Source organism: Chiloscyllium punctatum, chromosome 25, assembly GCF_047496795.1.
Source record: "Chiloscyllium punctatum isolate Juve2018m chromosome 25, sChiPun1.3, whole genome shotgun sequence".
NCBI classification, from domain to species: Eukaryota; Metazoa; Chordata; class Chondrichthyes; order Orectolobiformes; family Hemiscylliidae; genus Chiloscyllium; species Chiloscyllium punctatum.
In genome coordinates, this window is record NC_092763.1 from 24409766 (window position 1) to 24437223 (window position 27458).

The window sequence follows — 27458 nt, forward strand, 5'->3', positions numbered from 1 at the left end:
GATGATCAGCCATAATCACATTGAATAGTGGAACAAAATGACCTGCTTCTGCCCCAATTTCCTATGTTTCTATGAAGAATATTCCTCTTTCAAAATGCTGACGTTCCTTTAACAACTTGCCAATTATCAGAAGTAACAACTTGGCAACCATATTATTTACTGATCATGTAATTTCTCAACCAAAAACTTTATTATTAATCACAATATTTAGAATAGGTCTAACATCTGCTGCAGTATTTTATTATGATGTGAAGTGTGCAAACATTTTGGACGTCACAGTAGAAAGAAAGGACAAGGGAGAACTACAAACCTGGGTATACAGAAAACCGACAAACACTGACCAAATACTTAACTACACCAGCAACCATCCCAACACACACAAGTGAAGCTGTATCAGAACACTATTCCAACAAACCACCACACACTGCAGCACAGACGAACTTCGAAAAACAGAGGTGAATCACCTATACAACGTATTCAAGAAGAACGGATACTCAAAAAACACAGTGCGCAGATTCCTCAAAAACAAACCACAACAAGCAGACCAAACACAGCCAGAAACCCTAACCGCCTTACCATACATCAAAGAAGTTTCAGAAATGACAGCCAGACTACTGAGACCCCTCGGAATCCTAGTAGAACACAAACCCACCAACACTCTCAAACAAAAACTAACAAACTTAAAAGACCCAGTACAACCCATGGACAAAACCAACGTCATCTACAAAATTCCATGCAAGGACTGCCACAAACACTACGTAGGACAAACAGGAAGAAAGTTAGCCACCAGGATACACGGACACCAGCTAGCCACAAAAAGACACGACCCTCTCTCCCTCATAGCCCTACACACGGATGAAAAAACCACCATTTCGACTAGGACAACACATCTATCCTGGGACAGGCTAAGCAAAGACATGCCAGAGAATTCCTAGAGGCCTGGCACTCCAACCACAATGCCATAAACAAACACATAGATCTAGATGCCATCTATCAACCCCTCAGAAAACGAACAGGAAATGACATCACCACGAACCCCAGGAGAAAGATCTAAACAGAAAGCAGGAGACAACAGCTTCGCTACACTTGGAGGTCGCCACTGATGATGTTACCTAGCCAGGTAATGAAACGTCTGGATATCAAACCTACAGCTCAATGAGCAAACCTACTCCCTAAACATTTTGCACTTGTCTTTATTTCCTCTTTGCTGTGGTGACAGCACCTCCGTACTGGTGTAATTCAAATTACCAAACAAAACTCCCTGACTGCATCAAAATTGGAACACATCTGGAATAGTCACTTATGTAAATGTAATGGTGAAATCGGGACATTAGCATGCAGCCTCCCACTCCATCCCTAATAATAACAAATTTAGACTCTCATAACTTTGTGCTGGTTTGAATTTATAAGACTCCTGCCCAGTGTCTTGTATCAGCTCAAACTTAGTCTTTTTTTCCCTCTGTATTTTAGAAACTTGCTTTCATATATAACACGCTGAATGAAGCTTATAAGAAAATAATTCATGTCCTTCACACGGGGCGGAGACTGCTGGGAACATTCTTCCGCGTTGCTTTTTACGGTCAGGTGAGTGTCATGTACGAGACAGATAACTGCCCGTTTAATGCGATTCCACTCAGCTGTGGGATCTTTCTCCTGCTCAGGATGTGCCACACCAATGGCTAATGATTGTATATTACCTCTTTAATGCATTAGGACGTCCCGAGGTATTTCACAGGACAACATATGGCACCAATCCATAAGCTCAGCCTACAGGAGGAGAACAGGGGGAGAGGTTTAGCATGGCAATTTCAGAGCTTACGTCCCAAACAACAGGTCATTGTCAACAATGATGGATTGGTTAAAATTGTGAATACTAAAGCAGCTGCAATTAGAAGGCAAATATCTCAAAGAACAGTGGGGGGTAGAGCCAATTGCAGAGATAGGGAGGGGAGACCATAGAGAGACATGGAAGCAATTTAAAAATCAAGGTTTTTTTTTAATGGTCAGGAACCAGTATATAGCAGTGAGTATAACAACCACTGAAATATATTTGAAAGTGTAGCAGATAATTGCACAGAACAAACAGCATAAAGTCATAGAGATGTACAGCATGGAAACAGACCCTTCGGTCCAACTCTTCCATGCCGACCAGATATCCCAACCCAATCTAGTCCCATTTGCCAACATTTGGCCCATATCCCTGTAAACCCTTCCTATTCATATACCCATCCAGATGCCTTTTAAATATTTTAATTGTACCACCTCCTGTGGCAGCTAGATCCATACACACACCACTCTCTGCGTGCAAACATTGTCCCTTATGTCCCTTTTTAAAATCTTACCCCTCTCACCTTAAACCTATGCCATCTGGTTTTGCACTCCCTTATGCTGGGGGAAATACTTTGGCTGTTCACTGTATCCATGTTCCTCACAATTTTATGAACTTCTATAAGGTCATCCCTTGGCCCCCCAAGCTCTAGGGGCAATACCCCCAGCCTATTCAGCCTCTCCATACAGCTCAAACCCTCCAAACCCAGCAACATCCTTGTAAATCCTTTTTGAACCCTTTCAAGTTTAACAACATCCTTCTTATAGCAGATTTGAATATAGTAGTGTAAGGAGCAGGTACTCTGATTTTATGAAATTTGCAGAAGATTAAATATTATCATGACACCTAGAGAACCACTTTGCTGTTGTTTAAATAGTTCCTTGGAGTCTTGTGTATCTACTTGAAAGGAGTGACAAATCTGAGTTTCATAAATGATCCTATGGTTGGCGCCTCCAACTGTGCTGCACTCCTTCATTATTTCATTGATGGGTCAACTTAGTTTCTGTGTCAGCAAATCTCTGGAGGGGAGCTTTATCCTATCCCTCAAGGCTACAGCTGACATTGCAAGTCAATATCGTGCCTATGTTCGGGGCACTGAAAGCACGTAGAAAATGTGCAGTCTGGGTATTATCTTCTCCAGTAGCTTCCTGTGTGGGTGCCCTTGTGGATTCATCTTCCTGCAGTATTCAGTTAGCGAGTGAGTGAATGTCAGTGTATAATGTTCACAAGAGTCTACCTACGCCATTACTTATCTCTGCTGGGGATGTGTTCACTGTTGTATTTATCTTTTGGAATGTACCAAGTCAATTGCTAATTAAAGGCAGAAATCAAGAAAGGTGCAGAGCCCATTCACATAACAAGCGGGAGCAGGAGTGGCTCCTAAACTCATTTCTGGTATTTCACAACAGTTCTCTTGCTTCTTGTTTTCTTTAGTATCTAAATGTCCAGAGCAGATAATTCTAAAGTTTTCAACATTCTGAGTGAAAAGACTTTTCCTCTTCTCAGGGCTAAAAGGTTGATCCTTTACCTTGAGACATTTCCCTCCTATTTCAGATTGTTGAGCCAGAGATAGCATGACTTAGCCTGTACTCCGTTGAGTTCTCAAACAAATTTTTTAATGTTTGAGGCATCACCTTTCTTTCTTTCCCAATTTCAGAGAATTTAAGCCTTTTTACTTATTCTTTCCTCAAATGCCAACCATCTTACCCCAGATTAGTCAACCTTCATTTTACACTGTTCTGAGACAAGTATGCATTTCCTTAGAGTGAGAGCTCTTGTGCCATTGTAGTGTCCCTACTTCTGAGTCAGGAGGTCTAGGTTCAAGTCTCACCTACTCCAGAGGTGTATCACAATATCTCTAACAGATTGAATAGAGAGTATTTATACTTCCTAAGACAAGGAGACCAAATCTATACAGTGTACGCTGTGTGTGGTCTCACCAATACCCTATATATGTAATTGCAACATGACTCCCTTGGTTTATGCTAAAACCCTTTGGATTAAAGGCCAACCAGCCATTTACCTTCCTAATCACGTGTTACACCTGCATATTAACTTTTTGTGGTTCGTGAGCAACAGCATCAAACTCTTCATAATCCCAAAATTGGCTCACCAATCACAGAATATTCTGGTTTTCTATTCTTCCTGCTAAGGCAGATATTTTCTCACACTCCTACATTATAAGCCATCTTTTCCCACTTTCTTCTCCACCAGTTTAATGTGTCTCAATCCCTTTGTAGACTTATGGTTTCTTCCTCACCCATTTACTTTACTATCTAGCACTGTCTTGTTAGCCAGTCTGGATATTTTTTATATATTTCACTCATAGAATCATAGAAGTTTACATCATGGAAAGAAGCCCTTGGGCCCAAAATGTCCATGCCACCCAGTTTCCACAATTTAAACTAGTCCCATTTATGTTTGGTCAATACCTCTCCATACCTATCGCAGCCATATACCTGTCCAAATATTTCTTAAATGATAAAATTGTAGTCACCTCCACCACTACCTCTGACAGTCTGTCCCAGCCAATCGCCACCGTCTCTTCGAAAACGTTGCCCCCTGGACCCTTTTGTATCTCTTCCCTCTCATCTTAAACCTATACCTTTTAGCTTTAGACTCCCCTACCATGGGGAAAAGCTGTTGGCTATCGACCTTATCTATGCCTCTCATGGTTTTATAAACCTCAGTCTCCTGCACTCCAGAAAAAAAAGAGTCCCACCTATCCAGTCTCTCCTTTTAATTTCCAGTCCAGGTAGCACTCTAGTAAATGTTCTCTGCAATTTTTCTAGTTTTAATATCCTTTCTATACTTGGGTGACCAGAACTGTACTCAGTACTCCAAATGTGGCCTCACCAATGTACAGCTGCCATCAACTAAACCAATGGTTTAGATTCTAAATAGTTAAGATCCAAGCACTGACACTTGCAGCACTACCCCTACTCAGACCCTCCCATCCTGAAAATGACTTATTTATAACCTGGCCTACCCATTCACCACACCTCAGTGGAAGGCAATATATTTCCTCCAGTTGCACAAACCCAAATCTTGTGCCACAATCATTTAAAACATTTCTTGATTTATGTTTCAAGAACAGGAAGCCCTAAAAAGTGATTGATTTTAGCATCTGGTTGTTTATAACCTCTTGCAGGTCTGTACATGTTGATATGGAACCTTTACTTAATGTGTCTAAAACCCTTTGTAGACTTTCATACCTGCAGAATCCTGTTGTGCCCAAGATAATTGTTAAAAGCTTCAATAGAGAGAGAACTTGTTTGAATCATTATATGTTGTTGTGATCTAGAATGACCTGCATCAAAGGGGATGTATCAGCTCATTTAATATTAATGTTCAAAAAGGAATTTGATAAGTTGTTGAAAGGAATGCATTTTTAGCATTAATGGGAAAGAATGCGTGAGATATTTGCACTATTCTTTCAAAGAGCTTATATCACCAAAATGGAATGAATGGATTCATCTGTGCTTTAAAACTAGACATTCATAAATAAAAACAGGTGAGTGTAGAATGTATTTAAATGAAATTTCACCATATGCACCCTCCCCCCTCCAATTTTCTAAACAGAGATGTGAAAATGATTTCATAGTAAAGATTCAGGAAATGATTTCCTCTGGTTGGTGAATCAAGAACAAGGGGAGAAAACCTTAAAACTAGAGACTGAGACCACACAATGGAAATCAGGAAGCACTTGAGCCCACAATGGATAGCAGAAATTCTGAATTTTCTTACGAAAACACACTGTTAATGTTGGGAGTTTTGCTGGAATGCTATTGTGCAATATCTGCTGTTTGCATTAATCTTAACTTGGCCCAGTTACAAACTGATGGGTGAGTCAGAAGGGGAATTCCAACTCAGACTTGCTACAAAATCACAAGCATAAAAAGGCCTTTTCACAAGCTTCACAAACTTTACTAGATTTTCCACGTTCAGCACAAAATTGTGTACTTAGCAGAAGGCAGTAATTCCTGATGGGACACCGGTCCTCTACCTTAAGTTAACTGGGAGCCTTGTCTCTCAGTTTTCCTTTTCTTTAATTGTTGCTGGAATGTGTGTGCTGTTGGCTAGACCAGCACTTATTATTGCCCAACCCTAAAAGACCAAAGGGCAATTAAGATTCAACACATTGTTCTGGGTTTGGAGTCACATGGTGGCCAGACTGAGTAAGAATGGTAGGTAACCCTCCCTGCAGGAAACTAGTGAACCAGACGGGTTTTTATTGCAATTGACAGTGCTTATCATTAGGTCAGCTTTTTATTCCAGATTTTTATTGAATTCAGATTTCACAATCTGCCACAGTGGGACTTGAACCCATGTCCCCAAAACTTGAAAACACTGGGAATGCTGAAAGTCCGAAATTTAAAACACCGAATTCTGGAGACATTCAGCAAGTCTGGCAGCATTTGTGGAGAGACAAACAATCTGAGTATTCTCCAGCGTTTTCTTTTTTAATCTCCAAAACATTAGGCTGGGGCTCTGATCTGTTAATCCAGTGACACTACCATGACACTATCACCTCCTGAGACTATCTTCGGCTCTGTACTCATGTAGAAGTGGAAGCTAATGGAGGCAGGTTCAAGACAGAAATTTATATTTCTGAAGACTAAAGATATTCAGGGAAATGGAGATAGTGGGAGTAAGTGGGGCATTGAAGCAGATGATCAGCGATGATTAGAATGGTGGGAAAGTTTGACAGATTGAATATGCTCCCAAGTTCTCCTCTTCTTGATGTTAATGCGTACTTAGTGCCAAACATATTCTCATTTATTCACTGTAACCCCATGCCTGTCCATCTGAATTGTCAGTCATTACCATATTTGCCTCTCTGTGATAGTACCTTTGATCACCTCTGTGATAGGTCATTGTCATTCTGAGGTGCTCCAGATTTGTGCGTCCTTGCTGCTTATTCCAAGTAGTGGCACAGCATGCCAGATCCCTAAGGTAATATTCTGGTGTCAAGAGATCGAATCACATCATGGCAGCTTCATGAAACTTGAATCCAATAAAACATAGTCATAGAACCTACAGCACGGAGACAGACCCTTTGGCCTATGCTGACCATAATGCCTGTCTGTGCTAACCCCATTTCACCGCACTTGGCTCATATCTTTCTAAACCTTTCCTATCCCTGTATTTATCCAAATGCCTTTTAAATGTTGCCAATATACCACCTCAATCGCTTCTGCAGGTAGCTCATTCCATATATATATACCACCCTCTGTGTAAATAAGTCACCCTTCAGGTTCCCCTTTATTCTTTCCCCTCTAACCTTAAACTGAAGCTCTCAAGTCCTTGATTCCCCAACCCTGGGAAAAAGACTGATTGCATTCACCCTTTGTATGCCTCTCATGATTATAGACACTTCTACAAGGCTCCCCCTCAGTGTCCTACATTCTAAAGAAAAAAGGCCTAGCTTGTCCAACCTATTCCCATAAGTCAAACCATCGAGTCCAGGCACCATCCTTGTAAATTTCTTTTCCACTCTTTCCAGTTCGATAACATCCTTCTTATAACAAGGTGACCAAAACTGAATACAATAATCGAAGTGCAATGTCACTAATGTCCTGTACAACTGCAACATAACTTCCCAACTTCTATACTCAGTGCCCTGACTGATGAAGGCCAGTGTGCCAAAAGCCTTCTTCACTGCCCTGTCTACCTGGGACTCCACTTTTAGGGAACCGTGCACCTGAACTCCAAGATCCCTCTGTTCCACTACCCTCCTTAAGGCCCGACCATTCACCATGAAACTCCTGCATTGATATGACTTTCCAAAATGCAAGACCTCACACTTATCTATATCAATGATTTGGATGAGAATGTACAAGGCATTCTCCATTTACCATTTCTCAGCCCACTTCCCCAGCTGTTCAAGGTCCTGCTGCAATTTCTGACAACCTTCCTCATTGTCCACAATACCACCTATTTTCATGTCATCAGCAAACTTACTAATCATGCCTTGTACATTCTCATCCAAATCATTGATATTGATAACAAACAGTAATGGGCCCAGCACCGACGCCTGAGGCACTCCACTAGTCACAGGCCTCCAGTCTGACAAACTATCTTTCTATTGTTACACTTTGCTTCCTACCATCAAGCCAATTTTGTATCCAATTTACCAGTCACCTTAGATTCCATGCGATCTAACCTTCCACAGTAGCCTACCATGCGGAATCTTATCAAAGGTCTTACTGAAATCCATATAGACTACATCTACCACCCTGCCCTTGTCAACCTTCCTTGTCACTTCATCAAAGAACTCTAACAAATTTGTGAGACATGATCTCTCACTCACAAAGCCATGCTGACTACTCCTAATCAAACGCTATCTTTCCAAATGTATGTATATCTTATCCCTCAGAATCTTCTCAAGTAACTGTGGGCGGCATGGTGGCACAGTGGTTAGCACTGCTGCCTCACAGCGCCAGAGACCCGGGTTCAATTCCCGCCTCAGGCGACTGACTGTGTGGAGTTTGCACATTCTCCCCGTGTCTGCATGGGTTTCCTCCGGGTGCTCTGGTTTCCTCCCACAGTCCAAAAATGTGCAGGTTCAGCGAATTGGCTGTGCTAAATTGCCCGTAGTGTTAGGTGCAAGGGTAAATGTAAGGGAATGGGTCTGGGTGGGTGCACTTTGGCGGGTCGGTGTGGACTTGTTGGACCGAAGGGCCTGTTTCCACACTGTAAGTAATCTAATTTAACTGCCACAGATGTTAAGCTTCATGGACTGTAGTTCCCAGGCTTTTCTTTGCCGCCCTCCTTAAATAATGGCACAACATTTGGTACCCTCCAGTGTTCCTCACCTGTGGCTAATGATGATGCAGGAATATTATCCAGTGGCCCCATAATTTCTTCTCTAGTCTCTTGCAGTGTTCTTAGATATATCTGGTCAGGACCAGGAGATTTATCAACCTTCATACATCCAACATCACTGTAACTGTGATATGGACTGACCTCAAGATATCACCACTAACTTTCCCAAGTTTCCAAGTCTTCATGTCTTTCTTCACAGTAAACACAGAGCAGAAATATTCATTGAGATCCTCACTTGCCTCCTGCGGTTCTACACATACATGTCCACTTTGGTCCTTGAGGGGTCCTGTTCTTTCTCTAGTTATTGTTGTTCCTTTAATATACTTAAAAAACCTCTTTGGATTCATCCCAATGTTCTTAGCCAAGGCTATCTCATGTCCCCTTTTGGCCCTTCTGATTTCCTTCTTCAGTAAACTCCTGTGTCCCCATATATCTCCAAGGATTCCCTTTATCCCAGCTGCCTGTATCTGAGCTGCCCCTTTTTTTTCTGGTCAAAGTCTCAATATCACATCATCCAGGGTTCCCTATTCCTGCCAAACTTGCCTTTCACCCTCACAGGAACATATGAACCTTGAACTCTAGCTATCTTACTTTTAAAGGCCTCCCACTTGCCTGATGTCCCTTTCCCTGCAAACAAACTACTCCAATCAACCCCTGCAAGCTCCTGTCTAATTCCATCAAAATTCACCTTGCCCAGTTTAGAATTTGAACCCGTGGCCCAGTTTTGTCCCTCTCCATAACAATTTTAAAATGAATAGAACTACGGTCATTGGTCCCAAAGTGTTCCCCCACTGTTACACCAGTCATCTGTCCTGCCCTATTTCCCAAGAGTAGTTTGAGTTTTGCCCCTTCCCATGTAGGAACCTCTATATACTGCTTGAGGAATCTTTCCTGCATGCACTTAACAAATTTCACCCCATTTAAGCCCTTAACATTTGGAATTAAAAGCTAGTTGACTGGCGATCATTCTTGGTGGTTGAAAAACCCCATCTGGTTCACTTGTGTTCTTTAGGATTAAAAAGGAAATTAGAATTAGAATCCCTACATTGTGGAAACAGGCCCTTCAGCCCAACAAGTCCACACTGACTCTCCAAAGAGTAACCCACCCAAACCCATTCCCCTACCCTATATTTACCTAGCCTATATATGCCTTGACACTATGGGCAATTTGGCTTGGCCAATTCACCTGGCCTGCACATCTTTGAACTGAGAGAGCACCCGGAGGAAACCCACACAGACACGGAGAATGTGCAATCTCCACACAGACAGTCGCCTAAGGCTGGAATCGAACCTGGGTCCCTGGTGCTGTGAGGCAGCAGTGCTAACCACTGAGCCACCGTGACACCCTGTGGAAATCTACCTCCTTACTATGTGGCCTATATGTGACTCCAGACCCACAGCAATGTTGTTGACTCTTAACTACCCTCTAAAAGGCGCTTATGAGCCAATCTGTTCAAGGGCAATTAGGGATGAAGGGCAACAAATGCTGCAATATCCATATCCCATGACACATTTTTTTCGAAATGACCGCTTAATGAAATTGCATGCTTGTTCCATTTCGCATCTATTTAGCTGGATGTGATTACAGGTGAATAGGATAATAATTTTATTGAGTTTATCCACATGGTAACCAATTTACATTGTCTGTATTCATCCTTTTCATTGTTTCTCGATATATCCTGATTTGTAACGAATTCTAGCTAACTGCCTTATTGGTAAAGCTTTTGTGGTAATGTTACTCTCATTTACTCATTTACTGAAGGAGATGACAATGACATTTTAAGTGCTGTAATAAAGTAAATGCAACCGAACAGTACCATCACAATGTGATATTGTTTTTCTATCACACTCAGTCATCATTTTTTCCAACTGCATGCTCTCAATCTTAGTGCATTTATTTTTAATAGAGCTTCTTTGAAGAGGAAGATGGAAAGGAATACATTTATAAGGAACCCAAACTGACCAGACTGTCTGAAATATCGGAGAGGCTCCTCAAACTTTACGGTGAAAAGTTTGGAGTCGAGAATGTGAAAATCCTCCAGGATTCGAACAAGGTCAGCTGGACTCCATGGTCTGTGTTTCAGGGGACTGAGGTGCACCTTGTCACCAGCCAGGGTATACCCAGTTGCCTTTTATCAACATCTCTGAATACATTTCTGCTTCTTGTGTTAGACAGTTTATGTGCTATCCAAATGCATCATACCTGGTCTAATCACACTTTATAATCTAATCTGTTCTTTTTTTTAACTGAGGGTGGTAAAACAGGCAAAAACATCTACTTTTCCTTTAGTATGTTATGTTCCAACTTGTTGATTTGGTGGCATGTTTTATTGCTGTCACCTTTGCAATTTCTGTGAATCAGATATTTTGTATGAATAGCTATACAGTGTGTTAATCCCATTAACCACATCTCCCACCACCTTCCTTATCTCTGAAATGGAGTAGTCACCCACGAAAGCAAGGGGATACGAAGCAACTTGGCTTAAGATCGATGAAGTGCCTTGGATCATTGGATCATTTCCCATTCTCCCTCAGCCCCCCAGGCTGGCACTCATGGGTAACATAATGCCTGGAAAACTTGTTGATCATCCACATTTTCCAGGAGGAATTCTAGGTCTTCCATCGGTGTTGTGAGACACTGTCCCATCAAAATGTAGTGGGTGTGACTGGTCTGTGACCATCTCACGGGCTCAGGGAAGAGACAGTGCATAAGAGGGTGGGTGATGCCGTGAGAGGGTCAAGGGGAGAGGTTCGGGGTTCTCTGCAGCCTCTCCTTATTGTCAGCCAGTGTTCTGAAGCAAAACTGAAATCTTTTAATGAGGGCTCACTACTTCTGAACCACAATTTCTGGGCTGTCTCTGCTGAATGCAGTTATCCCCAAACACAGCCAGGAACCTCCTGCTGTTGAACAATGTAATCCTGAAGCACCAGTAAGCCCCATCTGCCCCCTCCAGTGGATGCAAAAGATCCCGTGATGTTTCTCAGAAGTCAAGCAGTGGGTTCTGTCTAGGGCCCCTACCAGCATTCACCCTCAATCACAAATGTCAAAAGAACAGAGTGTCAGGGCATTATCCCATTGCTTTTAGTGGAGCTTGCTGTGCTCCAGACAGACCACCACTTTCCCTCCAATACAACAATAACTCCACTTCAGAAGCACTCTGACATGTCTTGAGGTAACAACGGGTATCTTACAAATTCATGTGCTGTCTCTTCCCAATCAACACTTGACATTTTCTGCTAATTTAACAGTAGTCAGCAAATGTGAGGGGGCTTTGTAGAAATTTGAAGTCTAGACATAAACTCCAAGTGGCTACTGGTGACTGTAACTCTCCTTGTTGTTCTATATCAAGGTGAAAATTTCCACTGATGATTCTGAGTGATAACTAACTTTATTTGTGAGTGGGCAGTACCAATTTCTTTTGCCCACACAGTTCCCCTTACATTCAAGGTGAATACACTAAGATATAAGTCATACCCAGAACAGGGATAAACAGGATGCATCAGAAGAATTCAGAAGCTGAGAATTTATATTGAGTTTTGTTAAAAAACATTAGTTAGAGCACATTTGTTATACTATGCTCCTGATCTATAAAAAGGGCGATACAGCCACTCAAAAAGGTCCTTACAAAATGGGCAGTACAGTGACTTACAGGCGGCATGTTGACTCTATGAGCATCATGATGGCTCAGTGGTTAGCACTGCTGCCTCACAACACCAGGGTCATGCTTTGATTCCATCCTCAAGCGACTATCTGTGTGCAGTTCTTCCCATGGCTGTAAAGGTTTCCTCTGGGTGCTCCAATTTGCTCCCACAGCCCAAAGATAAGCAGGATAGGGTAGATTGGCCATGCTATATTACCCACAGTGTCCAGGGAGAGGATTGGCCATGGCAATATGTGCAGTTATGGGGATAGGATGTGGGGTTGGGGCTGAGTGGGCTGCTGTTCAGAGGGTCAGTGTAGTCTCGATGGGTTGAATGGCCTGCTTCCACACTGTAGGGGATTCTATGAAGATTTACAAGGGTGATTCCAGAACTGAGAGGCTATCATGTCAGGAAAAACTGAAGATATCAAATACACAAAATACTGGAGAAACTCAACAGATTTTGTACTATCTGTGGAGAAAAAAAACAGAATTAATGTTTTGAGTCAAGTTTGACTCTTCTCCAGAAGAGGCTAGGAACTGTACATACATCCATAGTTGTATTAGAGCAGGGAATCCCAGAAGGACGGATCATCCCTACAGCAAGCAATTCAGCCAATTCTGTCCACACCGACCCTTACAACAGCATCTCAGCCAGTCACAACCCTCTACCTTTTCCCTGTTAACCTTGCATTCCCCAGGGCTAATCCACCTTGCCTGCATATCCATAGACACCGTGAGCAATTTAGCATGACCAATCCACCTAAACATGCACGTCTTTGGGATGTAGGAGGAAACCAGAGCATCCGGAGGAAACCCACATAGACACGGGGAGAATGTGAAAACTCCACCCAGACAGAGGCACAAATGTTCAGCCTTGTACCTTGCTGGGCTCCCCCATCATTGGTGACGGGGACATTTGTGGAACCTCCTCCTCATCCTATTGTTTCATTCTCCACTAATATTCACAACTGGATATGGCATGACGCAGGGCTTAGACCTGAATCAGTTGGCTGTCAAATCAATTAGTCCCTTCTGCTTTATGTTGTTAAAACTGTTTGACACCATGTAATCATAGCGTGACCAGGTTGACACCTCATTTTTAGATCTGCCTGGTAGCGTTCCTGGAATGCCCTCATGCACTCTCCTTTGAACCAGGATTGATCTCCTGACTTGATGGCAGTGGGAGGATGAGGAAATGCTAAGGCTTGAGGCGACAGCTTATTGTTGAATATAATTCTGCTGATAATGATGCAGTTCATTCTGCGTGCCACTTTTGAGTTGGTTATCAATTTGAAATCCATCCCATTTAGCACATTTGAAGTGCCACCCAACATGATGGTATCCGCATTGTCAGGACAGGATCCGCGTCCATAAGGAAGGGGTCATGGTCACTCCTCCCATGGGCAGAGGCACTTACAACTAGGATCTTTCCTGTTGGTACTTTTGCCACTGGCTTCTGGCCCAAACTTGACAATATGACCTTCAGGCTCAGCCAGCTAGGGCAGTACTGGTACTGCCGAGCTATTATTGATGATAGACATTGAAGACCCTCAAAAACAGCGTATTCTATGTTCTTCTTCCAAGTGGTGGTCACAGTAAAGGGCCACTGATTCACAGCCAATGGGCAGCAACAAGTGGTAATCAGCAGGAAGTTTTCTTGCCTCAGTTTGATCTGGTGCAGTGGTTCCTCTGTACAAGAGAATGTTGACTTAATGGATATCTGTAACGTTAGCCAAATTTGATAGGGTAGAGACAGGGAAATCCACAACTAGGGGCCTTAAATTAAGATCATCATGAATCGAAAAAACAGGGAATTCAGGAAAAACATCTTTTACCAAAGATTGAATGGACTGTGGACCTCACTGTTACGTTGAGAGGCTGATATCAATAGCATTGCTGCATTTAAGGAGAAGCATTCTCCAAACTCTGTGCTCAGCGCTGAGAGAGACAGAGTCAAGTACACCATGGGAATCAAAGTAGACGTGAAAGCGTGAGAAAGTGGACTTGTTGTGAAGCTTAGGCAAGGTCTTATTGAATAATGAAGTGCATTTTGACAGCTTGATCTCATTTTTACACAATCTGCATAGTTCTCTCAGCAATAAAACCCTGACTAATCTAAAGCTCTATTTACTAGACCTAACAGTTTTAACGGAACACATGTATATCTTAGCAACATAATGTGTTTTATCAGTATGGCGTTTCTGATCTCAGATAACAGTTTAACAAACGCCGTCCGGCAATATCTGTAAGTGAGGAGATGAAGTTACAAGTCACTGGTACTATCCAAGCTGATGGCACTGTGGGAGGCTCTGGATCCAGGTTGACTTCATCCTAGAGTCTTAAAATGCAAGATGCGTTATTATTAATTTTTTGAAATTCATGAGTGTAGAAAGCAGGAAAAATAACCCAAATATTTGCGAACAGGGGGAGGAATAAAACAGGAAGCTGAGTTCTGACAAGGGTCACTGGACCCGAAGCATTAACTCTGCTTCCTCACCAAAGTTTCTCCAGCAACTTCTGTCTTTGTTTCAGATCTTCAGCGAATTCTTTGTTTTATAAAAGTAAGAAAGCTATATTTCAATTATACTAGGCCTTGGCAAGACTAGATTGACCTGGCGCAGTGAGACCCCTGGACAAGAGAAAGGTGACCTAATGGATGTCTCTAATGTTAGCCTCATTTGATGAGGTGGAGACAGGGAAATCCAAAACTAGGCGACTGTTGCTTACGGTTTGGTCCACTTATTTCAGGAAGAATGTAACTACGTCGGAGTCAGTTCAGAGGGCACTTACACAATTGATACCTGGAAGGAGTGGGAGTTGCCTTACGAACAAAGGTTGGATAGACTGAACTTGGATCGATCGGAGTTTACAGCAAAGGATGATTTGATTGAAGTTCAGATCCTGAAATGATCTTGACAAGATGGAGATTTTTGTTTTGAGAGCGTTGTGTGACTTTATCGCCTTCTGAGGCAGAGGTCCAGTGGCGGAGTCATTGAACATACGTAAGGCAGAGATTGACATGTGTTTGTTATAAAGAGAAATCAAAGGTTATTGTGGTTGGGGAGAGGGGAAGGTAGATGGAAATATGAAATTTGAAACACAAACTGATCAGTCATGACCTTATTGAATGGCAGAATAACCTAGTCCTGCTCCTAGTTCATATGTTTGCAATGAGCAGAGTTCTGAACCTGTTGAGGTCTACTAGGATATGCCCAGGTTTTGATTTGTTTCAGTATTTCCCTATCTTTATAAACCTCCATTTGGTCTTTAAATTTTCTTTTACCTTTTAGGTAAATACAAAAAGCCTGGACCAGAAATTTGCATATATTCAGGTCACTTTTGTCAGTCCCTACTTTGATGAGAAAGAACTGTCTGAAAGGAAGACGCATTTCGAAAGGAACCACAACATCACACGATTTGTTTTCGAGACTCCATACACGTTATCGGGGAAGAAGCAAGGGGGTGTCGAGGAACAATGCAAAAGGCGAACAATTCTAACAAGTAAGGCCAGGCTTCTGGATGTAAGCGATACACAGAAAACAAACCTATATAGGAGTAATGCATGCTCCAACTTTCCAAATAAAAAAACTTCAGAAATAATCCCACTGATCACTTTGCATAAAACTGTGGAATGGCTGCAGTATACCCAATGTTGCCCATAACATTGATTTTCCTGCTCCTTGGATGCTGCCTGACCTGCTGTGCTTTTCCTGTACCACTCTACTTTTGACATTAGACCCATTGTGTCTGTGCCAACTCCCTGATGGAGCTATTTACCAAGCTTTACTCCTAGCCTCTCTCCATGACTCTGCACATTTTTGCTTTTCAGATAATGACCCAATTCCCTCTTGAATCCTCCTCCGCCCCACATTCAAACAGTGCATTCCAAATCTTAACCATTCGCTCAGTGAAAAAAAAAGTGTTTCCTCGTGTTTCCAAATGCTTCTTTCACCAAGTACATCAAATCTTCATTCTCCATCTTTTCCTCAATTGGAATGGTTTTTCTTTGTTGACTCTATCCAGGCCCCTCATGTTTTTAAATACCTCAAACAGATCCCCTCTTCAAAGAGACCAATTATGACTACTCCAATCTTAGATTAGATTTATTGACACATGTACTCAAGTACAAAAGTACAGACATGCAGTGAAAAGTTTTCAATGTTGCCACACACGGTGCCATCCTGGGTACAAGTATAAGGATAGGGTTGAAAGAAATCAGGAACAAAGTTAAAAGTTAAGCATGAACTGTCAATACAGGTTCCTCATCCCTGGAACCATTCACATGAATTTTATTTTCTGTACTCTGTCTACTGTCTTCACATTCCTCCTAAATTGTGACATCCAGATCTGATTGCAGTACTTCAGTTGAGGCTGAACCAGTGTTTTGTACATGCTCTTAAGCCTTGGCCTAGTTTGATTGCAAGCCACTGTTAATATGAATATTTCACTTGTCCTACTCCAGGACTTCACGTAAACGAGGAGGCAGATGCTTAACTGGTTTAGTATTTGTCCTGCTCCTCCCTTCACCCATCCCCCCACCTCCATTCCCCCCAACTCCCCAAGCATGCAGTGAAGGTTGAAGTTTATCTATTGCCATCTCTCCTGCAGTTGTACCCTGTTGAGTGCTTGATGCCTAGTTCCTTAACCACTTTGCTGTTGATAATTAATCACCTCCAGCAATGCACTCCTTCCCGTATGTGAAGAAGAGGATTGCGGTTATGTATGAGCACCAGGTCGAACTGAAGCCCATTGATGTTGCGATCGACGAGATGAATGATCGCACGACTGAATTGCGGAAGCTGTGCACGTCGAACGGCCTTGACATGATCCAACTGCAGCTCAAACTCCAAGGCTGCGTTTCTGTGCAGGTGAGAGCTGACTGGGACTGCATTTAAAACCGAGACCTCCCTGAGTGTCTCAGATAGATCCAAACCCTCACTACCTTTAGAAAGACGAGGAAACCTAACCTATTCCTGTGGTTAAAGCACCCCACAAGTTCACTTTGACAAGTGCAGCTTAAAGCTCAAACCAAGTACATCCAGTGGTAACCATGGCAATGTCTTTGTGTGTCGCTTGAGTTTCTTTGGTGCATCCTTTCAGTCTTTGTGTCTGACCGTGTAACAGCAATCTTTTGAGAAAGAGCATACATCTTGGGAAGAGCAGAACTTCAAGGCAGCCTAGTTCTGTCTCCTTGGCTTCTTGCCACAAGTAAATAATGCTTGAACTGTTTTCTAACTCGTACTTATGGAGTCATAGAGATGTACAGCATGGAAACAGACCCTTCAGTCCAACTCGTCCATGCTGACCAGATATCCTAAACTAATCTAGTCCCATTTGCCAGCACTTGGCCCACATCCCTCTAAACCCTTCCTATTCATACAGGTAAAAACAATGACTGCAGATGCTGGAAACCAGATTTTGGAAATAGTGGTGCTGGAAGAGCACAGCAGTTCAGGCAGCATCCAAGGAGCTTTGAAATCGATGTTTCAAAAGGCAGAGAGCCTGAAGCGTGGAGAGATAAGCTAGAGGAGGGTGGGAGTGGGGAGAAAGTAGCATGCAGTACAATAGGTGAGTGGGGGAGGGGATGAAGGTGATAGGTCAGGGAGGAGAGGGTGGAGTGGATAGGTGGAAAAGAAGATAGGCAGGTAGGGCAAGTCAAGGGGACAGTGCTGAGCTGCAAGTTTAGAACTAGGGTGAGGTGGGGAAAGGGGAAATGAGGAAACTTGAAGTCCACATTGATGCCCTGGGGTTGAAGTGTTCCAAGGCGGAAGATGAGGCGTTCTTCCTCCAGGCGTCTGGTGGTGAGGGAGTGGCGGTGAAGGAGGCCGAGGACCTCCATGTCCTCGGCAGAGTGTGAGGGGGAGTTGAAATGTTGGGCCAGAGGGCAGTGTGGTTGATTGGTGCGGGTGTCCCGGAGATGTTCCCTAAAGCGCTCAGCTAGGAGGTGCCCAGTCTCCCCAATGTAGAGGAGACCGCATCGGGAGCAACGGATGCAATTAATGATATTAGTGGATGTGCAAGTAAAACTTTGATGGATGTGGAAGGCTCCTTTAGGACCTTGGATGGAGGTGAGGGAGGAGGTGTGGGCGCAGGTTTTGCAGTTCCTGTGGTGGCAGGGGAAGGTGCCAGGATGGGAGGGTGGGTTGTAGGGGGTCGTGGACCTGACCAGGTAGTCACGGAGGGAACGGTCTTTGCAGAAGGCGGAAAGGGGTGGGGAGGGAAATATATCCCTGGTGGTGGGGTCTTTTTGGAGGTGGCGGAAATGTCGGCGGATGATTTGGTTTATGCGAAGGTTGGTAGGGTGGAGGGTGAGCACCAGGGGCATTCTGTCCTTGTCACAGTTGGAGGGGTGGGGTCTGAGGGCGGAGGTGCGGGATGTGGACAAGATGCGTTGGAGGGCATCTTAAACCACATGGGAAGGGAAATTGCGGTCTCTAAAGAAAGAGGTCATCTGGTGTGTTCTGTGGTGGAACTGGTCCTCCTGGGAGCAGATACGGCAGAGGCGGAGGAATTGGGAATACAGGATGGCATTTTTGCAAGAGGTAGGGTGGGAAGAGGTGTAATCCAGGTAGCTGTGAGAGTCGGTGGGTTTATAAAAAATGTCAGTGTCAATTCGGTCATCATTAATGGAGATGGAGAGGTCCAGGAAGGGGAGGGACGTGTCAGAGATGGTCCAGGTAAATTTCCTATTCTTCCTATTCATATACCTATCCAGATGCCTTTTAAATGTTGTAATTGTACCAGCTTCCACCACTTCCTTTAGCAGCTCATTCCTACACATACCACTCTGCATGAAAAAGTTGCCCATTCAAATTTTTCCCCTCTCACCCTAAACCTATGCCCTCTAGTTCTGGACTTCCCCAACCCAGGGAGTCTATTTATCTAATGCTTGCCCGTCATAATTTTATAAATCTCTGTAAGGTCACCACACAGCCTCTGATGCTTCAGGGAAAACAGCCCCAGCCTACTCAGCCTCTCCCTATAGCTCAAACACTCCAACCCTGGTAACATCCTTATAAATCTTTTCCGAACATGCGATGCAAGCAAAAATCCCTTCCAGGCCAAATTGCTCAAAACTTACAACATTGTAAGGACACTGGAAAAATTGTGTTTAGTGAGGACAAAAATGAGGGAGGAACTGAGAGAGGGTCAGAGGTGACATTGGAGGCAAGCTGGGTTGAAGTTCAGTGTGTACAGCTCAGCCTTGCCTTCACTTTGTTTTGCTGCCTTTTCTGATTCATGTCTGATTTAACAAACAGGGCAACCTTAAAGTAAATGGCAAAAGGTTCAAAAAGATTGGTGATCAATTGCATTCATCTCTGCTGCCTTCATCCCATGTGCTGTATATTTCTAATTGAAGCAAACACTATCTGGAAATTTATGAAGATAAAGCAATGATGTACATTAAAGGGCAACTTGCTAAACAAGCTTCCATGTAGTAAATTCTATCCAACTAAGAAGTTCTACTGAAAAGCCTACCTCGTATCCAGAGGTAACCATCTGAAATATGTGGTCATACCAGTCTCAGTCATTCAGTCGTTCTCAGTGGCAAATTCTAAGAGCCCTGCAGTATGTGGCCCTTTCTAATCAATAAAGTATCTTTATCAATGTTTATCCCTACAGCTGTAGTTCCCTCAGTGCTGCCAATACCATCTTGCCTTTTCAGTGGGACCAGCCTTTGTTCACTGGGAACATTATCACCTCTATGCAAGAAGATCGGAAATTGATTAACCAACTCCAGAAACTTTCCTATGGATTCAAGGTTGAAGCAGCCACCCAGTATTGTGGGAGTGCTGCACTGCTCCTAGGTGCCATCTCTAAGCGAAGGTGTTGAGCCAATGTCCCATGTGACTTCTGGAGGACATAAAAGGTCCCCTGACATTACTCAAAGAAGACATGGGATCTCTCCCTGGTATCCTGGCTGATGTTTATTCCTCGGCCAATACCATGGTCCTCTTGTTGTTATTTCCTTCCAACTTGCTGTGCACATATTGGCCACTCGTTAGCGCTTTGGTCACTCCACTTCAAAACCATTGCCTGTTAAAAGTTATAAAAATCACACAACACCAGGTTATAGTCCAACAGGTTTAATTGGAAGCACACTAGCTTTCGGAGCAACGCTCCTTCATCAGGTGGTGCACTTTGAGACATCAGAGTTGTGAAAATGACAATATGACCGCAAGTTTCTCCTTATTTTCTCCCCCCTACCTTTATACCACATCCTGGTGTGAACATAGCATCTAACTCAAGGGTGACCATACTACTACTTGCTTCCAATTTGAAAACTGTGAAATACCCGACATTCTGTCCCACCTATAATTGTGTGAAAGTTCATTTGTAAACGTTAGTGATCTTGCAAAATCAGGATTTCAAAACTCCACAATTCTAATGAGCACAACTATCAACATAATTTTCATGTTCAAGTTGGGCAGAGATCTGGGATGACTGTACAAAAACAATGGCTTACCTGCACAAAATCATTGCTTCCTTCTTTTTTTTCCCTGACGTACAAAACGAAGAGGAATATAATTTGAGATCAGTCATGATTTTACCAAAGGGCAGAGCAGGCTTGAGGGCTTCTTGTTAGTGTGAATGCATTGAAAATGATATGTGTTTTTAACCTCCAATCTGTTGTAGGTGAATGCAGGTCCATTGGCCTATGCACGAGCATTCCTGGATGACAGTAAATCAAGTAAACTACCAACAAAGAAAGTGAAGCAGCTGAAGGAAATATTTCGGTGAGAGAATTAAAATGTTGCGCTCTTGGCCAAGATCACTGTATTAATGCAGCTTTACAAATGACTCGTTAATGTTATTCTGTGTTCATATATGTAAGGTCTTATTTGTAATCAAAAGCAAACAGATCTTGCACACGCTTTCGATTGTTACAAGGGCTCTCATTGGGAGGTTTCTAAATTCTGCCTGTTGTGAAAATTGTTTTCTATTTATTTCATTAGCAAATAATGAAACGTGTGAACAGTACATCATGTAATCTCCTCAATCAGTTGCTTCATGTCAAGTCTTTACTTCTCCTTCACTCTCTTCCCCTCTGCTGTCCCCAGCCTCCTCCTAAAGGCTGCACTTCCCTTGCACTTCCTCAAATCCCTCACCAGCTTTTCCGCTCTCTTTACTTCCTCCCCATACCCCTCTCTTTTCCTTCTCCCAATTCCCTACCCTCTCCTCCCATTTTCCCCCACCTCCTCCCATTTTCCCTCACTCTCCTCTCCCTTTCAAAAGTGAATTAATGGAAGTTCAAGGCCAACATGTTCCTGTTAGTGTGAAGGGCAAGGCTGGCAGGAGTAGACTATACTGGATGACTAGAGATATTGAGGCTCTAATCAAGAAAAAGAAGGAGGCATGCATCATGTGCAGACAGTTGGGATCAAGTGAATTCCTTAAGAAGAATAGAGGGTGTAGGAGTACTAGGAGTACACCTAAGAGGGAAATCAGGAGGGCAGAAAGGGGAAATGAGATATTTTGGCAGATAACGTTAAGGAAAGTCCAAAGAGATTCTACAAATACATTAAGGGTAAAAGAGTAAGTCAAGAGAGAATTGGGCCCCTTAATGATCAACAAGGTCATCTATGTGTGGAACCACAGCAGATGGGTGAGATCCTAAACAAATATTTCACATCTGTATTTACTGTGGAGAAAGACATGAAAGCTGGGGAACTCAGTGAAATAAATAGTGATATATTGAAAAGAGTCCACATTACAGAAGAAGAGGTACTGGAGGTCTTACTATGCATAAAGGTAGATGAATCCCTGGGACCTGATCAGGTGTTTCCCAGAACTCTGGGAAACCAACAAAGAAATTGCAGGGCCGCTAACGGAGACACTTGTTTTATCAATAGCCACGGGTGAGATTCTGGAAGACTGGAGGATGGTTAATGTTGTGTCATTATTTAAGAAAGACTGCCAGGAAAAACCAGGAAACTACAGACTGGTGAGCCTAATGTCAGAATGTCAGTGGTGTGCAAGTTGTTGGGGAGAATTCTCAGAGACAGAATCTACATGCATTTGGAAAGGCAAGGACCAGTTAGGAACGGTCAGTATGGCTTTATACATCAGAAATGCAGAGAACCAAGTAATGTTCTGGGGACCTTAGTTCAAATCCTGCCATGGCAGATAGTGGAATTTCAATTTAATTTAAAAAATCTAGAATTTAGAATCTTCTGATGACCATGAATTCATTGTCAATTGTTGGAAAATTGTTGGAAAAACCCATCTGGTTCACTGATGTGACCTGGACAGGGTTGACCTGGACAGGTTAGGTGAGTAGTCAGATGCATGGTAGATGCAGTTTAATGTGGATAAATGTAGCTGTACAGGGCCCTGGTGAGACCACACCTGGAGTATTGTGTGCAGTTCTGGTCTCCAAATTTGAGGAAAGACATTCTGGCTATTGAGGGGGTGCAGCGTAGGTTCAAAAGGTCAATTCCTGGAATGGCGGGACTACCTTACGCTGAAAGACGAGTGACTGGGCTTGTATACCCTTGAGTTTAGAAGATTGAGAGGGGATCTGATTGAGACATATATGATTATTAAAGGATTGGACACTCTGGAGGCAGGAAACATGTTTCCGCTGATGGGTGAGTGCCGAACCAGAGGACACAGCTTAAAAATACGGAGTAGACCATTTAGGACAGAGATGAGGAGAAACATCTTCACCCAGAGAGTGGTGGCTGTGTGGAATGCTCTGCTGCAGAGGGCAGTGGAGGCCCAGTCTCTGGATTCATTTAAGAAAGAGTTGGATAGAGCTCTCAAGGATTGTGGAATCAAGGGTTATGGAGATAAGGCAGGAACAGGATACTGATTAAGGATGATCAGCCATGATCATATTGAATGGTGGTGCAGGCTCGAAAAGCAGAATGGCCTACGCCTGTACCTATTGTCTATTGTCTAATGTCCTTCAGGGAAGGAAATCTGCTGTCTTGACCGGGTCTGACCTACCTGCGGCTCCAGACCCACAGCAACGTGATTGACTCTCAACTGCCTTCTGGGCAATTAGGGGTGAGCAATAAATGCTGTCCCAGCATGCAATACCCCCCATCCTGTTAATGAATTTTAAAAAAGTGTCTCTCAAACTCGATTTGAGTTTTATGAAGAAATGACCAAGAAGATCGATGAAAGCAGAGCGGTAGGTGTTGTCTGCATGGACTTTAGAAAGACCTTGACAAAGATTCTGAATGGTGGACTGATTTGTAAGGTTAGATCACCTGGGATCCAGGGAGAGCTAGCTAACTGGTTACAAAATTGGTTTGACAGTAGGAGACAGAGGACGGTGGTAGAGGATTGTTGTTCAGACTGGAGGCTTGTGATCAGCAGTGTGCCGCAAGGATTAGTGTTGGGTCCACTGTTATTCATCATTTATATAAACAAGTTAGATGCAAACATAGAAGGTATGGTGAATAGGTTTGCGGATGACATCAGAATTGGTGGTGGAGTGGACAGCGAAGATGATCATTTAACAGTATAATGAGATCTTGATCAACTGGGCCAGTGGGCTGAGGAATGGCAGATGGAGTTTAATTTAGATAAATGCGAGGTGTTGCATTTTTGTAAGTCAAACCAGGGCAGAAATTACACTGTTAGTGGTAGGGCCCAAGGGATACCTATGGCTAGTACATAGTTTCTTAAAAATGGCATCACAGCTAGACAAGGTGGTGAAGGCAGCATTTGGCACTCTTGCACTAATCAGTCAGAGCATTGAGTACAGGAGCTGGGATGCCATGTTAGGGCTGGAGAAGACATTGGTGAGGCTACATTTGGAGTACTGCATACAATTCTGGTTGTCCTATTGTCAGAAGATGTTATTAAACTGAAAAGGATGCAAAAAAGATTTACAGGGATGTTATCAAGGCTGGAGGGTTTGAATTGTAAGGAGACACTGGATAGATTAGATTCCCTGCAGTGTGGAAACAGGCCCTTCGGCCCAACAACTCCACACCGACTCTCTGAAGAGTAACCCATCCAGACCCATGTCCCTCTGACTAATGCACCTAACACTGTGGGCAATTTAGCGTGGCCAATTCACCTGACCTGCACATCTTTGGACTGTGGGAGGAAACTGGAGCACCCGGAGGAAACCCACACAAACACTGGGAGAATGTGCAAACTCCACACAAGCAGTCACTCGAGGTTGGAGTCGAACCTGGGACCCTGGTGCTTTGAGGCAGCAGTGCTAGCTACTGAGCCACCGTGCCGCTCCCTCGGTTGGGACTTTTTGCCCTGCAGTTTTGGTGACCTTATAGAGGTTTGTAAAATCATGAGGGGCATGGGATAAGGTGAATGTCAAATAGATCTTTGCCCTAGGGTTTGGGAGTTCAAAACTAGAGGACATATTTTTTCACAAGCAACTTTTTCACGAGCTGCCAGAGGAAGTGGTGGAGGCTGGTACAGTTATAACAATTAAATGGCATTTGGATGACTACATAAATAGGAAGGATTTAGAGACATATGGGCCAAATGCTGGGAAATGAGATTAGGTCAGATTGGAATGTCTGGTCAGCGTGGTTGAGTTAGACCAAAGGTCTGTTTCCATACTGTATGATACTTAATGTAAATATTTGAAACAAATTAAAACATGGGCCACAAAGAGAGTTGAGCAATAATTTAATTAGTGTGGCTTTGGAATATCACAGCAGGTCAGGGAGCATCCAAGGAGCAGTCCTTGCTTTCTCCCAATAATTTAACTTCTTTGGCAATGACTAAGTACAGTCAGGATGGACTGCTTGGTCTACTCTGTGCTGTAAAAGAAAATGCTGTCTGAAATTCTGTATAGAGTACTAAAGCAGGTCTTCTTCCTGATTTGCACACAGGGAGTTTGTTTCAGTCTGCAGCCTGGCTCTGGATTTGAACGAGCGGCTGATCAAGGAGGATCAGATAGAGTATCACGAAGGGTTAAAGGCAAACTTCAAAGACATGGTGAAGGAATTATCAGAAATCACCCATGAACAGGTCAGTGATTCTAGACTTCTGTGAGCATGTGACCCAAGTGAACTGTATCCCATTTGTATAATTTATAATTACTTCAAATAAGATCTTCAACTCTCTCTGGAATGAGTTTTTGAACAGCTAGCCTTATTAAAAACCTTAAGGTGTTTAGGAGAGATGCATAGTGAAAGTATCAGAGATGGAGTCCTCTTTATTTGTCCTCTGTCCAGGCTGTTGATGTTACCTGACTAACAAAATTCCCTCCTCTTCACGTTGGGATAGACTTAAATTCATTCACAAAGGAGCTGCATTGCCTGTCGACTTTAAGTAAGACAACTCTCAATGTTTCAGCAGGCTCCAAATGTGAACTTTTTCCATCGTGACATCACTTTGAATTTTGCACCTTCTGCAGAGGATTTGTCAAGTCGAGCTATGGGGCGACCAGCTGACTGGCTTACTGACCCAATAAAATTAAAGAATTCTCACAGGCACCAAAGTAGGAAATAGCACATTTAAATCCCAATATGGAGAGTGCTATGAAGATTGAGGCATTAAGGCAGACACTGTAAATAGGAGGTTCAAGCATTTAAAAAATTGAGTCTTTCATAAATTCCTGATTAAGGGCTTATGCTTGAAATGTCGATTCTCCTGCTCCTTGGATGCTGCCTGACCTCCTGTGCTTTTCCAGCAACACACTCGTTGACTCTTTCGTAAAGTGTGCAATTTAATTTTGTTCTTTGGCTAAAACTGCACACCTCTCCAAATTATTTATTTTTAGTCACAGTGAGGTTTTTCAGAAGCAATTGTCATGGAACAAACCACTCAATATTTGGTCAAGGCTCGGCATTTTCATTGGTGGTTGTGAGAGAGGAGTGAGGTCTGGACAGAGGATGAGAGAAAAAAAGCAAGGTTAAGCGAGAGATTGAAAATGTGAACACAAGGCAAAAGGAAAGTGAGGGAAATGAGTGGAGAAAGACAGAAGGGAAGAAATCAAAGCTGGCCATGTGAAAGACAGAATTCAAGATTTGCTTCAGAAACATGTCCAGTGTGATAATTGTAACAAAAATCAGGAACTGAGAAAAGAGCAATGCATTTTGAGGATGCAGTTGAAGGAACAGGAACTGTTGCAAGCCACAAAAGGTGAAGGGTCTTGCAATCTTATTGATGACTGAGGTCAAACATCAAAAGGAAATGGGTCAAAAAAGAAGGAAAGAAAGCTCGTAGCACTGTGTCTTTGTTAGTTCTCCAAAATTGACTTCTCTAGCCTGACCCTGCCTGTGTCCCAGGAATTTCATTTCTTTTACCACTTCAAGAGCTAGCTGCACTGCTGAGAGTTTCGATTTAGCAAAGCTACATCTTCTTGTATGTCTTATGAGTTCCTTGCTATTTAGACAGCTTTAACCACTCTTTCAGGGAATGTGTAGCCAAACATTTAAAAAAAAAACTCTCCTCATCCCTGTCCTTCATTCTTTCGTCAATAGCCTCCCAGCAGCATTCTGGGAGTAGAAGACGGCAGCACTAATGGAGGCAGCTCCCCACCACTTCTGCAGGCCAGTGAAGTAAAGCACATAAATACTTTCCAGCTAGCAACACCCACATTCCACGTATTTCTGAAAAAAAACTTCAATCTGGTTATTGACCCTGTTACTATTATCAATCTTATTTGATATCCACTATCAAAAAAGCATAAATTTCACATTCAGGTATTGAGAAACCTGAAGCCATTGTCTCCAAAAGCTCTGGTCCTCAGTCACTGATATCTACCCACCTCTTTGGCAATTATCTGACACTGACCCAGATTGATTTCAGCCTCAGTGTCATGTTTGCCCCCATGTTGACCTATGGGCCACATATCTAGGACTGCTATTGTAATTCCCTACAACATGCAGGAATTCAGGGATAAACAAAGAATCCCAGCACGTAAATTGCTCATTTGGAGAAAAGGTGCAGGTACAATGGGCTGAATGGCCTCCTTCTATCTTGTAGCAATCATGCAGTCCTACTTCATACCCAGCTAATCTGCTCAAACTCTCACTCATCCCTTTGTTACGTCCAATCTTAAATATTGTATCACTAGTTGCATTCTAGTTCTTATGTTCTACCCACTATAAACTTGAGTTCATCCAAACAGTTTGGGCGATGCAGTGGCTCAGTGGTTAGCACTGCTGCCTTAGGGACCCAGGCTCGATTCCAGCCTCGGGCAACTGTCTGTGTGGGCATTC

General features: G+C 43.0%; 1 protein-coding gene across 2 annotated transcripts in view; it reads left to right on the forward strand.

The window, feature by feature from the left end:
- LOC140495758 (dedicator of cytokinesis protein 11-like) overlaps positions 1 to 27458 on the forward strand; it is a 286052-nt gene that overhangs the window by 253999 nt on the left and 4595 nt on the right. For both annotated transcript variants that reach the window (XM_072594834.1, XM_072594833.1), the window contains exons 47-52: positions 1471 to 1584; positions 10564 to 10710; positions 15591 to 15801; positions 16978 to 17168; positions 20938 to 21038; positions 25122 to 25260. In XM_072594834.1, the coding sequence (XP_072450935.1) occupies positions 1471 to 1584; positions 10564 to 10710; positions 15591 to 15801; positions 16978 to 17168; positions 20938 to 21038; positions 25122 to 25260 (903 nt within the window). The remainder of the gene's footprint in view (positions 1 to 1470; positions 1585 to 10563; positions 10711 to 15590; positions 15802 to 16977; positions 17169 to 20937; positions 21039 to 25121; positions 25261 to 27458) is intronic.